This window comes from Pseudophryne corroboree, chromosome 4, assembly GCF_028390025.1.
Source record: "Pseudophryne corroboree isolate aPseCor3 chromosome 4, aPseCor3.hap2, whole genome shotgun sequence".
Taxonomy (NCBI): Eukaryota; Metazoa; Chordata; class Amphibia; order Anura; family Myobatrachidae; genus Pseudophryne; species Pseudophryne corroboree.
This window is the reverse complement of record NC_086447.1, coordinates 126858320-126874104: the sequence shown is the minus strand read 5'-3', so window position 1 is coordinate 126874104 and position 15785 is coordinate 126858320. Positions and strand designations below refer to the sequence as shown.

Genomic DNA, 15785 nt, shown 5'->3' with positions numbered 1-15785 from the left:
ATCCATCCTGCACGCAGGTGAGTTCACTTCTTCTCCCCTAAGTCCCTCGTTGCAGTGAGCCTGTTGCCAGCAGGACTCACTGAAAATAAAAAACCTAACAAACTTTTTCTAAGCAGCTCTTTAGGAGAGCCACCTAGATTGCACCCTGCTCGGACGGGCACAAAAACCTAACTGAGGCTTGGAGGAGGGTCATAGGGGGAGGAGCCAGTACACACCACCTAGTGGTCAAACTTTTAAATTTTGTGCCCCGTCTCCTGCGGAGCCGCTGTTCCCCATGGTCCTGACGGAGTCCCAGCATCCACTAGGACGTCAGAGAAAATAGGATTTTAATTACCTACCGGTAAATCCTTTTCTCGTAGTCAATAAGGGATATTGGGCGCCCGCCTTGGTGCGTTGACTTTTCTGCAGGTTCTCTTTTCTATGGTTACCTGTTCAGCTGTTGCTGTTATTGTTACCAGACATTGCTGGTTGTTGTATGTTCGTGGTGTGCTGGTATATAAATCTCACCACTCTTTGTTATTATGTTCATTCTCTCATATATGTCCTTTCTCCTGCGGGCACTGTTTTACCTATAACTGCCTGTGGGAGGGGGCATAGAGGGAAGGCGCCAGCACACCAAGTGAATAAATTTAAAGTGCACCGGCTCCTTTGGACCCCGTCTATACCCCATCGTACTAAGTCTCCCCAATATCCCTTATGGACTACGAGAAAAGGATTTACCAGTAGGTAATTAAAATCCTATTATTGGTCCCAACAACGCATTTCCTATTAGGTACATACAGGCACATGATCGCTGCCCAATTCAAACTGCAAATTAAGCTTTACATACAGCCACATATGCCTGGGATTAGAGAGATGAGGTAAGAATGGTTGCCCTTTAAACCCATCATGAAAGAGATGGGGTTAAGTGTGGTAGTACAGTCACTTCTATCTCTGGTATTGGGGTGATGATGTAAGCATGATGGTACAGTCACTTCTACCTCTGGCATTGGGGTAAGAGGTAAACATGGTGGTACAGTCACTTCTATCTCTGGCATTGGGGTAATGAGGTAGGCATGGTGGTACAATCACATCTACATCTGGCATTGGGGTAAGCATGGTGGTACAGTCACATCTACATCTGGCATTGGGGTAAGCATGGTGGTACAGTCACATCTACATCTGGCATTGGGGTAATGAGGTAAGCATGGTTGTACAGTCACTTATACCTCTGACACTAGGGTAATGAGGTAAGCATGGTGGTACAGTCATAGCTACATCTGGCATTGGGGTAATGAGGTAAGCACGGTGGTAAAGTCACTTCTACCTCTGGCATTGGGGTAATGTGGTAAATGTGGTGGTACAGTCCCTTGAACTCCTGGTATATGAGTGGTGGGTAAGCGTTTTGGTACAACCTATTATAACTCTGCCATAAGGGGAGGGGGGGGTGAGCCAAGTGTAGGGCTGTTGTTAACAACCCCTTATCCTTGTACCCTTGGCATGGGGGTTGGTTATTACAACACTAGCCTGGTGGTGGTGGTGTGTGTTCGTTACAGCCTCTTTATACCCTTGGAATGGTTGTGGCTGGGTAATAATGGTGGGGCAGACCCTTATACCCCTGTCATTGTGGTGGGGTAAGTGTTTTGGTTACACCCTGTCAATGTAGAATGTTAGCGATGTCCCCTTATACCTTTGGCATGGGGGTAATGTGGTAATTGTGTTGGTTATAGCCCCTTATACCATGGTCAGGTGTGGTGGAGTATGTATGGGATGGCTTCCCTTATAACCCTGGCATGGTGGTGGGGTATGTGTTATATGGCAGCCCCTTATAATCCTGGCTTGGTGGTGGTGTTTGGGTAAGTGTGGTGTGGCAGATCGCAAACTCTTGGCATGGCAGTGTTGGGCTAACTGTGGTTAGGCAGTCCCTTAATCCATGCATGGTGGTGGGGTATGTGTGAAATGGTGCTCATTTATACCCCGACATGGCAGTGTTGGGGTAATTGTGGTGAGACAGCCCCTTACTTCCCTTGCATGATGGTGGAGTAAATGTAGATAGCAGCCCCTTATACCCATGGCATAGTGGTGGTGAGGTAAGTATGGTGTGGCAGCCCCTTACCTCGGGCAGGGATTTTCCGCAGCTCAGATCGTAGATCCTCACGTCATTGACGTTAGAGACCTGCATGACTGTGGGAACCGGGAGCTACCGGGCAAACATTAGACGGAGGAGGAACGCACGTTACGAATCACTATCTGCCCTGTCCGGATATTCCTCCTAACACGTTCGCACACATGGATGTAAAGCAGGAAACGGAGGTTCAGCTTGGCTGGCAGCGCCATCTTGTGGTTGGCTGGCAGCGCCATCTTGTGGTTGGCTGGCAGCGCCATCTTGTGGTTGGCTGCGCTATCAATGTGGTCACGAATTCGCCTTGTTTTGGCTGGAAGAAGTTCAATTCGACACATGCGCCATGTTGTGGTTGGAATCACTGAAAGACATTTTCATGTATCGCTAATACAGATTTCAGAAGACAGTCCCAAGATTTCAAGATGTGTTTCTGAGCATTATTTTCCCTTGAAATGGTCCTGTTTTTAAATATTTACTAATAGTATAAATCCGCTTATTTTGTATGATGCATTATAATCTATGCTTGCTTCCCTACGGTATCCGGTCTATAAAAAGGTCAACCACTAATGGTCAACATGCATTAGGTCAACAGGGCCAAAAAATCAACATGGTCAAAAGATCGTCATGTAAAAGGTAGACAGTTAAAAAGGTCGGCATGGGAATGGTCGAAACACATATGGTCGACTCTTTATTAAATGTATTTTTATTTTTCTCATACGTTCTAGAGGATGCTGGGGTCCACTTCAGTACCATGGGGGTATTGACGGTTCCGCAGGAGCCATGGGTACTTTAAGACTTTTTCAGAGTGTGAACTGGCTCCTCCCTCTATGCCCCTCCTCCAGACCTCAGTTTAGAAAATGTGCCCAGGCAGACTGGTCGCACTCCAGTGGAGCTCTACTGAGTTTCACTGAAAGACTTTATGTTAGGTTTTGTATTTTCAGGGAGAACTGCTGCCAACAGTCTCCCTGCTTCGTGGGACTTAGGGGGAAGAAGTAGGAACCAACTTCCTAAAGAGTTTCATGGCTCTCTTCTTGCAGAGAGGACACCATTAGCTCCTGAAGGGAACTGAACACTAGCTGCGGCTACGCGATCACTCCCACAGCACGCCGTCACCCCCCTAACAGCCAGAAGTCAGAAGACGCGTGAGTATTATTACCGGAGATCTGCAGAGAGGGATCTCCGGTCATCGTGACGGCTCAAGGTACCGCGCAGCGAGCGGGAATGCTGTGCGAACATGCACTGCACGGCAGGGCGCGGGGGGGGGGGGGGTGCCCTGGGCAGCATGAAACCTTCTCTCACTTGCAGAAGGTAGCATACTTTGTATTTACACTATCCTACATCCCCGCCAGTATAAATATCTATTCTAAAGCTGAGGAAAAACGCGCCATTACAGGAGGCGGGGCTTCTTCTTCAGGCAACCAGCACACTGCTCAGTGCCATTTTCTCCCAGCAGCTGCAGGGAAAGAAACGCTGATCCTCCTCTCCACTTCTGAATCAAGTATCAGGGTGCAAAAAAGGGGGGAAGGAGTGTAATATTCAGTGCTAAAACCTATTATTCATAATAGAAAGCGCTTGAAGATCTCTGTGTACAAAGTACATGACACAGGGATTTTGTCTCTGTGTACAAAGTACGCGACACAGGGATTTTTGTCTCTGTGTACAAAGTACGCGACACAGGGATTTTTTCTTTTGACGCTGAGTTGTGAACTGGCAATTCCTTTCTGTGTCCTTCTGACAGACTTTACTGTGGGTCTGTACCCATTAAGCCCCGGAGTGTCTGTGGTGTGATTGTGCACGTGTGTGACATGTCTGAGGCAGGGAGCTCTTCCCCTGAGGGAGCCATTTTAGGGACACAGAGTTGTAATGTGGTGGCGCTGCCGGCACACCGCGAGCCTGAACTGGTGAAAAAATTACGTGATAGTGTGAATCATATCAGTAAGAGATTGGATAAGTCTGAGTCTCATGCAGAAAACTGGAGAAAATCAGTGGAAGATGTGATTTTTAATAGTTCTGCCTTTTCATCCACAGGGGACCCCTCTGGGTCACATAAAAGGTAATTTACACAAGTTGTACAGACTGATACCGACACGGACTCTGATTCCTGTGTCAACACTAGTGATTCTAGGGGAATAGATCCAAAGTTAGCAAAAAAACATTCAATATATGATTGTTGCTATAAAGGATGTGTTAGAAGTTATGGAGGCCCCTCCTTTACCACAGGAGAAGGCTTACTTTTGTAAAGAAAAGAAAATTAATGTAACTTTTCCTCCATCTCATGAGCTGAACAGTCTCTTTGAGGGAGTCTCAGTGGCAAACGCAGGATTTGCATGGGGGGGGGGGTTTCCAGAACTGGGAGGAGCCAAGCACGGGGGTATGGACTGAGGTGACCCAGTATATGATGGGTCCGTAAAACTAGTGTGTATGTGTGTATGTATGTATACATATATATATATATATATATATATATATCAGGGACGTGCAGTCAGGGGAGGCAGGGGAGGCAGAGCCTCACCTGTCATACTCCCTGTCAATACTCTAGAGTTTTAACTATAAAAATGATTACAATAATACAAAGATGATATTTATAACTTATAAACATCTTCTTTGTATTAAAGTAATCATTTATTTAGTTAAAACTCTCCAGATGTACGTATCTCCCTGGAACTGAAGGGAGAAATGAGACGTGAGGCATCATCAGCGCTGCCTCACTTTTCATGGTTGGGGACTGCTGCAGCGCTGCCTGTAGAGTGAGGCGGGGTTTCGCAGGGGCCAATCACACCACTTAAAAAAGAGCAAAGTGAGGCATGCCTCACAGGAGCTTGAGCTATAATTGGAGACCTCATGTCATGTGACCATCCAGGAAGTGAGACCGGAGCTCCGTACCCGCTGTACCCGCTGTTATAGTAGCGCACACCTTTGACAGGGGATGAAGCTGCCTGTCTCTCACTGCACCGCTGGGCCCCGCATACGGGTAGGAAGAAGTTGCTGCAGCTAGCAGAGCAAGCCTGGCCGTATGCCAGGAGAGAGGCCCGCAGACCCGAGTCGCCTGTCCGCCGCCGAGCTCAGTCTCTCCAGCAGGGGAGTGAGAGGAGTGAACACCGTCACTGCCAGCGAAAGATGGGGGAAAAGAAGTCCAGCAGGTACCTGGCTGACGTGGGGCAATGCCTAGGCTCAGCTCTCTCATTACATGTCCACTTATACTGTGTGTGTATGTGTGTAGACTATCACTGACCTGTGTGTGTGTGTGTGTGTGTGTGTGTGTGTGCGTGCGTGTGTGTGTGTGTGTGTGTGTGTGTGTGTGTGTGTGTGTTTGTAGGCTGTCACTGACGTGTGTGTGTGTGTGGGGGGGGGGGGGGGCTGGCACTGACCCCTGAGTTTGTGTGTAGGTGACCTCTGTGTGTGTGTGTAGGGTGGCACTGACCTGTGTGCGTGTGTGGTGGCACTGACCCCTGTGTGTATACCTGGATCAATGTGTATAATGTGCTCTGCCTGACGTAAAGTGTATAACGTGCTTTACCTGGTGCAATGTGTATAAAGTGCTCTATCTGGCGCAAAGTGTGTACCGTGCACTATTATGTGGCCACGCCATTTCCCCACGAAGCCACGCCCCCCAAAAAAATCCTGCGCGCACCTTCCTTACATTCATTTAATTAAGCCTTCTAAGCAGTAATCCAGCCCACTTCACAGACTCCACTCCCCTAACACAGACCCCATCACTATTAGGGCTGCTACCATAAATTTCCCCCCGCTGGTATTCGATCCCAATTCGCCCCTGTATATATGTATGTATAAATCTGGATCTGATGCTAGCCACTGCCTCCCCAGCCATTAACCTCACCGCACGTCACTGATATATATATCTACACACATATATATACTGTATATACACCTCTCTCTCTCTCTCTCTCTCTCTCTCTCTCTCTCTCTCTCTCTCTCTATATATATATATATATATATACACATATACATAGCATATTAAACATGCATATATATACAGTACACATATATATACACACATGTATATATATCATATGTGTGTGTGTTTATATGTATGTATATACATGTGTATATATGTATGCACATGGATATATATGTACTATAATTAAAGTAAAGTAAACTTTTTGTAAGTACTTATAAGTACCACCAGGAAGACAGCAGGCATAATAATAGTCATGCAGTACAAAAAACTAAAAAAAAGAATATTTTTTTTTAGTGAGGGGGGTTTCTGGGTGCTCGTAAACCCCCCCTGCGTGCGCCACTGAGTCTGGACAAATCCTGAAAATAAATTTCAGATTCCCAAAAGAATTCAGGTAGCTTACCCTTTCCCTGCAGAGGACAGGAAAAGGTGGGAGTCACCCCCTGTTTTAGACAGTGCCCTGTCACGGTTAACAAAAAAGGTGATTCTCCCTGCGCCTGGGACGGCTTCACTGAAAGAGCCGGCAGACCGCAAGTTGGAGAATACGTTGAAATCTATTTATGTGGCCAATGGGACACTACTCAGGCCTACCATTGCCTGTGCATGGGTGAGTAGTGCTATTGAAAAGTGGTCAGAAAACTTGTCATCAGACACTGACACAATAGATAGAGACGAGATACTCCTAACGTTAGGTCATATCAAAGACGCTGCTGCATACATGCTAGAGGCCATGAAAGATATTGGTCTCTTGGGATCAAGAGCCGCAACCATGGCAGTCTCAGCACGGAGGGCATTGTGGATTCGCCAATGGAATGCTGACACAGATTCCAAAAGAAATCCCGTATAAGGGTGAGGCCTTGTTTGGAGATGGGCTGGATGCGTTAGTTTCTGCGGCTACCGCAGGTAAGTCGACATTCTTGCCTAATGCTCCTGCGTCGACGAAAAAGACACATCACTCTCAGATGCAGTCCTTTCGGCCCAATAAATACAAAAAGGGTAAAGGTTCCCCTTTCTTTGCGGGTAAAGGAAGGGGAAAAGGAAAAAAGTCTGCAGCGTCTAGAGGATCACAGGAGCAGAAATTAACTTCTGCTTCTGCCAAATCTGCAGCATGACGCTGGGACTCCCTTGCGGGAGTCCGCTCAGGTGGGGGCACGTCTGAAACTCTTCAGTCAGGTCTGGGTTCAATCAGGTCTGGGTTCAAATCGGGTCCCGTGGGTCTTACAAATAGTGTCCCACGGGTACAAACTGGAGTTTCAAGACATTCCACCATGCCGATTTTTCAAATCGGCCTTACCAGCTTCTATCCCAGACAGGGAAGTGATAGCGGCAGCAATACAAAAATTGTGTCAGGATCAAGTTATTGTCCTGGTTCCCTTGTTACAACAAGGAGAAGGGTTTTATTCAAGCCTATTCGTCGTTCCGAAGCCGGGCGGCTCGGTCAGACCGATTCAAAACCTGAAAACTCTGAATCTCTACCTGCAAAGGTTCAAGTTCAAGATGGAGTCTCTGAGGGCAGTGATTTCCAGTCTGGAGGAAGGGGACTTCATGGTGTCAGTGGACATAAATGATGCCTACTTACATGTTCCAATTTATCCTACACATCAAGCTTATCTGAGGTTCGCGATACAGGGCTGTCATTACCAATTTCAGACGTTGCCGTTTGGACTCTCCACGGCACCGAGGGTGTTCACCAAGGTGATGGCGGAGATGATGGTCCTCCTTCGACAGAAAGGAGTAAATATAATTCCTTACCTGGACGATCTCCTGATAAAAGCGAGGTCCAGGGAAAGGTTGGTGCAGAACATTGCACTCTCCCTGACAGTACTTCAACAACACGGTTGGATCATAAATTTTCCAAAGTCACAGTTGGAACCGACGACAAGATTGTCTTTTCTGGGGATGGTAATGGACATAGAAGTACAGAGGGTATTTCTTCCAGTAGAAAAGGCTCTGGAAATCCAGAGAATGGTCAAACAAATTCTGAAACCAACAAAAGTGTCGATCCATCAATGCATTTGGTTGTTGGGAAAGATGGTAGCGACCTACGAGGCCATACAGTTTGGCCGATTCCATGCCAGAGTATTCCAGTGGGACCTGTTGGACAAGTGGTCCAGATCCCACCTACACATGCACCAGAGGATAATCCTGTCATCCAAAGCCAGAATTTCGCTCCTGTGGTGGCTACACAGTTCTCACCTACTATAGGGACGCAGGTTCGGGATTCAGGACTGGGTCCTAGTAACCACAGATCCAAGTCTCCGAGGCTGGGAAGCAGTCACACAGGGGGAAAGCTTCCAAGGAAGATGGTCAAGTCAAGAAGCTTGTCTTCACATAGTCGTTCTGGAGTTGAGAGCCATTTACAATGGCCTTCTACAAGCGGTACATCTTCTTCAAGATCAACCCGTACAGATCCAGTCGGACAATGTAACAGCAGTCGCGTACATAAACTGTCAGGGCGGAACGAAAACCAGAGCGGCGATGGCAGAGGTGACAAAGATCCTCCTCTGGGCAGAAAGACATGCAAGAGCTCTGTCGGCAATTTTCATTCCGGGAGTGGACAACTGGGAAGCGGACTTCCTCAGCAGAAACGATCTCCATCCATGAGAATGGGGCCTCCACCAAGAAGTCTTTGCAGAGGTGACAGGTCTTTGGGGAGTTCCTCAAGTAGACATGATGGCAACTCATCTCAACAAGAAGCTTCAGAGATACTGTTCCAGGTCGAGAGACCTTCAAGCAATAGCAGTGGATGCACTAGTGACCCAGTGGGTGTTTCGGTCGGTGTATGTCTTCCCTCCTCTTCCACTAATACCAAAAGTTCTCAAGATCATAAGAAGAACAAGGGTTCGAGCGATCCTCGTTGTCCCGGACTGGCCAAGGAGGGCTTGGTATCCAGATCTTCAGGAGCTGCTCATAGAAGATCCTCGGACTCTTCCTCTTCGCGAGGACCTGCTCCAGCAGGGGCTGTGCGTATATCAAGACTTACCGTGGCTACGTTTGACGGCATGGCTGTTGAGCGCCGGATCCTAGCCCGAAAGGATATTCCCAAAGAAGTAATTCCGACTCTGATTCAGGCCAGGAAAGGGGTAACGTCTAAACATTACCACCGTATTTGGAGAAAATATGTGTCTTGGTGTGAATCCAAGAAGGCTCCAACGGAGGAGTTTCAGTTAGGATGTGTTCTCCATTTTCTCCAGGCGGGTGTGGAAGCGGGCCTACGATTGGGGTCAGTCAAGGTCCAGATTTTGGCATTGTCCGTTTTCTTTCAGAAGCAATTGGCCTCCCTTCCAGAAGTTCAGACCTTTGTGAAGGGGGTTCTGCACATCCAACCTCCATTTGTGCCTCCTGTGGCACCATGGGATCTTACAGTAGTGTTGCAGTTCCTTCAATCGGATTGGTTTGAACCTCTCCAGGAGATAGAATTGAAGTTTCTCACTTGGAAAGTGGTCATGCTGTTGGCCTTGGCATCCACAAGAAGGGTGTCTGAGTTAGGGGCCTTGACTTACAAGAGCCCTTACTTGATCTTCCATGAAGATAGGGCAGAGTTAAGAACTCGTCAGCATTTTCTGCCTAAGGTGGTTTCTTCTTTCCATATAAACCAACCTATTGTGGTGCCAGTGGCTACTGACACCTTCGCTGTGTCAAAGTCTCTGGATGTGGTCAAAGCTTTGAAAATTTATGTCGCAAGAACAGCTCGGATACGGAAAACAGAGGCTCTGTTGGTCCTGTATGCTCCCAACAAGATTGGGTGTCCTGCTTCTAAGCAGACTATTGCGCGCTGGATCAGAGGTACGATTCAGCACGCTCATTCCACGGCAGGATTGCCGTTACCAACTTCGATAAAAGCCCATTCTACTAGGAAGGTGGGCTCATCCTGGGCGGCTGCCCGGGGGGTTTCGGCTTTACAACTTTGCCGAGCAGCTACTTGGTCAGGGACAAACACGTTTGCTTTTACAAGTTTGACACCTTGGCCGATGGAGACCTAAAGTTTGGTCAATCGGTGCTGCAGGGTCATCCGCACTCTCCTGCCCGTACTGGAGCTTTGGTATAACCCCATGGTACTGAAGTGGACCCCAGCATCCTCTAGGACGTATGAGAAAACAGGATTTTAATACCTACCGGTAAATCCTTTTCTCCTAGTCCGTAGAGGATGCTGGGCACCCAACCCAGTGCGTACTTCACCTGCAGTTGTTATTTCGTTGTAGTTACACAAGTGTGTTACAATTAATTTCAGCATGTTGCTGCAATAGTTCATGCCTATTGGCATGTGTGATGTTGAATGCCATGTTGTGCGGCATGGTTGAAGTGTGAGCTGTTATAAATCTCACCATTAACTTAAAAGTAAATCCTTTCCTCGAAATGTCCGTCTCCCTGGGCACAGTTCCTATACTGAGGTCTGGAGGAGGGGCATAGAGGGAGGAGCCAGTTCACACTCTGAAAAAGTCTTAAAGTGCCCATGGCTCCTGCGGAACCGTCTATACGCCCATGGTACTGAAGTGGACCCCCGCATCCTCTACTGACTAGGAGAAAAGGATTTACCGGTAGGTATTAAAATCCTGTTTTTTTTTTCAACTTTTTCATACTTTACCATCGACACTGACTACAACTGGGAATAGTAAACCATGCGGAGTGCAGCAGTAGAGAAGCATGGCGAGCCAACGCGGTACACTAATGGGGCTTTCTTGTGGCAGAAAAGCGTCAAAACATCACCCAAAAAACTAAATAAATAGTGTCGACTTATTTGTGTCGCCCACTTCCATGTCGGCCTTTTGACTCTGTCTACCGTATGACTCTGTCAACTTTTCTACTGTCTATCTATTCCATGTTGACCTTTTGACCCTGGTAACCTAATGCATGTCGACCATTAGTGGTCTACCTATTGACTGTAGACCATTTTAGTGTACAGTAGATCTAATAAGCCACACCCTTTTGTCCCAACATCTAAAATGTTGAGAGGAAGCCCGGCTGCCTTGTGGCAAATGCACGGGTGGAATTAAGGGCAGCCTAGAGCTTCAGAAGAGTTGTAGTGCACCTACAACATACAGTATATAGCATCTCATTGGGGCAGCATAATGGTGCAATAACTAGCTTGCTGTCTGTCAGCACTGAGGTCTTGGGTTCGATTCCTTCCAATGCCCTGTCTGTGTTGTATGTTTTCACTGAGTTTGCATGGGTTTCCTCCTACAACAAAAACTAAACAAAAAAACATACAGGTAAGTTTATTGGTGTACATGTGGTAGGGAATATAGATTGTATACTCCACTGGGGCCAGGACTCATATAACTGTGTATTGTAAAATAAATTTATTAATAAATAAATAAATAATTCTAAATCTAATTTCCATATCAATACTTGTGATCTGTCCTTTTGTTAACAAAAAAATATATTAAACAAAAGCAAAGCATGACATTATGGGGTGAATTCAATTAGGTCACCCCTGCATGCGAGGTGGGCAAGTTGCTGTTGCACCGGCATGTAAACACAGAAAAATCATCGGAGCTCGCCCCCCTCATGGATTGGAATCATACATTTTAGCTTTAGCCCTATGGGACTTGTAAGTAGTATATAATATGATGTTTTTAGACACTGGGACTAATGTTTAGACTTCAATCCTTTAAATATAATACATTTAATTCATGGATATCATCGGATTAAATAATCCACCACAAGTATTGGCCCAAGGATAAATGTATACTGCCAGATGTATAATTAAATAAAAAAAATGTATCCCAAGTTCCAAAGCACATACAAATTGTCAAACAAAACAGGAATGATCCTTCCGATAGGCAATAAAGAGCGCTAAGATATTATATGCTTACCAGACCTCCAGAAGCCAAGAATCTGCAATTGTACTAATAGGGAAAACTCTGCCTCACTCTATGCTGGAGCTGGCTTAATTCCCCAGAGTCTTAGCACTATCTGCTGTTCTTTTTCTATTCATGCAGCAAAGGCCATGCTCGTAATTAGAATATGCAGCAAAACTTTAGCAATATGATCAGTGACACTGCCATTGCCTCCTCTTTATACAGTGCCCAAAATGAACAGCGTGGATACACTGCAGTTTATGAGATACAGGTGCTTTCGGTGCAGATAAGAATGTCACTTGCAATTGCCGCTTCCTTCCCAGGTACCGACTTTGTGGAGGATCAAATCCCAATAGGTCCATAACATTTTTTTTAAAAGAAGTGACCACGTCCACCCAGATCTACTGACACGTTTCGACCCCAAATGGATCTTTGCAAGGCATAGGTGAATGTGGTCATGTGGTCACTTTTAAAGCTCCAGAAATTTGGTATGCATATTACAGGTGATAATGTCGATATTATCTTAGACCGAAAAGCTATACCTTTAGATACACTATTACCGTGGAGTCGCTACGGCCGCTAGACTGAATACACGTACTACACACTTTGTACGCTATTTGCGTACAGAGTCCTGCACGTGGTACGTACTTGGCGTACACACGCCGCGCTGAGTGTACAGAGTACACACAGCGTGCGCACACACAATTGATAACCTTTAAACCTTGTTAATGATACAATGTAATAAGATCACACTTTAAACCCTTAACAGCAAAGTACTGCAACGATGTTATACCTTAAACCTTAAGTAGCGCTGACGATATAAAGTACCCGCAGTGCGTACACCTTATCAATACTTATACACCTTATACAGATAAATACCCTCTAAAACCCTTGCAGGAAAGTGAAGACACAACACTGATTTGTAGTTGAAACCACAGGGTTCTAAGGCCACAGTGGATTAATTCCAAAAGGTAAACAGTACAAATCATACACTACAGGCTAACAAGATAAATCTAAACAGAATAATGGCTACAGAGAATGTACATACGTGAGAATGTTCGCAAGCGCAACCCGGCCGGTCCTCCGCTAGTCAGATAGAAAGCGTTCAGAGTCTTCTGACCGGCCAGGCAACAATGGGCTTTTTATACACAACATGCATACACAATACAATGGTCACTGTAATCTCATTGTCCATTGGACACAGGGATGTGTCCTTACATAACAGAAGAGGTCATAGGTGGATTTGAATAGATGGGCGATGTCTTTCCCCAACTGCTCTTGTGGGTGGTATCCTCTGGATTCCTGCCGCATACATAATATACAGTAAATACAGTTAATATCTATATTCTACTTCTGCACATAACTATACGCTGGAACATGCAATCTTTCTCTAACCAACACCGGAATGTTACCCTCAAAATACCCTACAGCTGGATACTAGATATCACCTTCCAACCTTTATCTGACCCTTCCTATCATGCAAAGGCGAATCTCTTAGTCCAGGAACTGTTTAAACTATTAATACTCGCTGACGTGGTGCAAGGGAACTATGGGTACAAAATGCACTATTTGGGTTGAATATGTAATGTTCTAATAACCCTCTACGCGCTCACAAACTCCGCCGTAAATACCCATATCACGCGCATGATCGCCGGAGCGATCCTACGCAAATTGCGGATATGTGCACGCACGGAGAACTGAATGCACGCGCAGCGGGCATGTGCATGGGGTTAGTACGTGGGGCATGCATTACAATATTTTTCGACTTTGACACAGGTATCGTCAACTAATGCACATTCCTGGACTACTTAAAGCTGTATACACATACAAATTTCATTTAAAAATACACTAGAATTCCATAAGATTTAAATACAAAATGTTTGCATATACATATTAATATAATCACATGAACCACTTGAGCTCAAAAACACAATTGAGTCCCTTAAGGGCCCCATACACTTATACGACATGACGGTCCGTCATGTCGTATAAGATTTCGTCCAACCTCCCGACAGCCTCCCCGTTGGTAAGATAGTATTAGATATATCATATGCAGGTTTTTTTTGCATACAATGTATATTTTACTATCCTTCCTATTTATTTACTGCAGGATCCGACATATCACGAGTGCAGCACTCGTGATATGTCGGATCTAGGGGGATCCGATCCGTTCCTCACGGAAACGCGCATCGGATCGGGGGAAAAGCACCCCGAAAATGCCTGATTTCACCCAATATATCAGGCCGAATGCCCGAATTGGGCTGAAATCGGGCATAATCGGCCTAGTGTATGGGGCCCTCACACATCCACTGCAACTCTGTCTGGGCTAAGGCAATCTCCACATTATTCTTCCACTAATTTCCTTTAACATGGTCTATTATTTTAAAATTGATTAGATCTTTAACAGAACATGCATGTTGGTTTTTAAAGTGAGCAGACCTGCAGTGGTTGTCAGATGCATTTATAATATTCCGTAAGTGCCTTACGGAATATTAGAAATGCATTGACAACCAATAATGCTTACCCATACAGATCTTAAAAGCCCTACTAGTTTTTCCTGTATATTGGTTTTTTTTTTTGCATTTGCACTAAAGTAAACAGATAACATTCTTACTGTTATATGTATATTCTTTGCCCGATACACATGATACAAATGTTTCTATTTTGTTTCCTTCAGTGTTCTTGCAATTCCTCAAGCCAGTGGTTCTCAAACTGTGTGCCTCGGGACACTTGCAGGGGTGTCTTGGAATGGTGGTCCAAGACTAATTCAAATTATTTATGGTCAATGCAATAGGCAAAACCAGTGCCGGTGGCGGACAATCATAAAATATGTGGACAAACAGAAGCAAATCTTGTCCCTCACCACAAAACTGACCCTAAGGTGACATATAAAGTTATAAACGTAATTTATTTAATTTTATATATTTTTTCTAAACTCCTCAGTAAGAAACTTTTGGCTTAGGGGTGCCGTGAAAAAGTTTCTGATGCTCTAGGGTGCTGTGATTCAAAAAAGTTTGAGAACCTCTGACTCAAGCCAATACACAGGCCACAATAAAACCTTTAGATTTTACATGATTAAATGCTCAATTTTTAGGAGGAATTGCACTTCTAACTAGAGATGAGCGGGTTCGGTTCCTCGGAATCCGAACCCGCCCGAACTTCATGTTTTTTTACACGGGTCCGAGCGACTCGGATCTTCCCGCCTTGCTCGGTTAACCCGAGCGCGCCCGAACGTCATCATCACGCTGTCGGATTCTCGCGAGGCTCGGATTCTATCGCGAGACTCGGATTCTATATAAGGAGCCGCGCGTCGCCGCCATTTTTCACACGTGCATTGAGATTCATAGGGAGAGGACGTGTCTGGCGTCCTCTCCGTTTATAGAGATTCGAGAAGAGAGTGAGACAGAGAGAGACACAGTAGTAATTTGGGGAGCATTAGGAGGAGTACTACTACTACTAGTACTTGCTGAAGTGTTAGAGAGAGATAGTGTGACTGTATTATCTGACTTGTGGGGGAGACACTGACAGTGGGGAGCAGTTAGAGTCTGAGAGCAGGACTCAGGACTCAGGAGTACATATAACGTACAGTGCACACTTTTGCTGCCAGAGTGCCAGCCACACTGCCATTGTTTGTGACCACACTGACCACCAGTATAATATATATTGTGATTGTCTGCTTAGGACTCAGGAGTACTACTTGCAAGTTGCTGATAGTGTGACCAGTGACCTGACAACCAGTTTAATAAATCACCACCAGTTTATGAGTTTAATATATATTATATATATATATATATAATTGTATATAATATATATATATAATATTGTATACCACCTAGCACCTACCCGTGGTTGTTGTTTTTTTCTTCTTTATACATACTACTATAGTAGCTTACTGTAGCAGTCTGCGGTGCTGCTGAGCTGACAGTGTCCAGCAGGTCCGTCATCAGTCATTACATAATAAATATAT

At 45.5% G+C, this 15785-nt stretch overlaps 1 protein-coding gene across 1 annotated transcript in view; it reads right to left on the bottom strand.

Annotated features, from left to right (window-relative positions):
- The window catches only part of NOL10 (nucleolar protein 10), a 163150-nt gene extending 160829 nt beyond the window's left edge, over nucleotides 1-2321 (bottom strand). The window contains exon 1 of the mRNA XM_063915418.1: nucleotides 2096-2321. Coding sequence (XP_063771488.1) covers nucleotides 2096-2161 — 66 coding nt within the window. The 5' untranslated portion in view covers nucleotides 2162-2321. The remainder of the gene's footprint in view (nucleotides 1-2095) is intronic.
- Between the last annotated feature and the right edge of the window lie 13464 nt (nucleotides 2322-15785).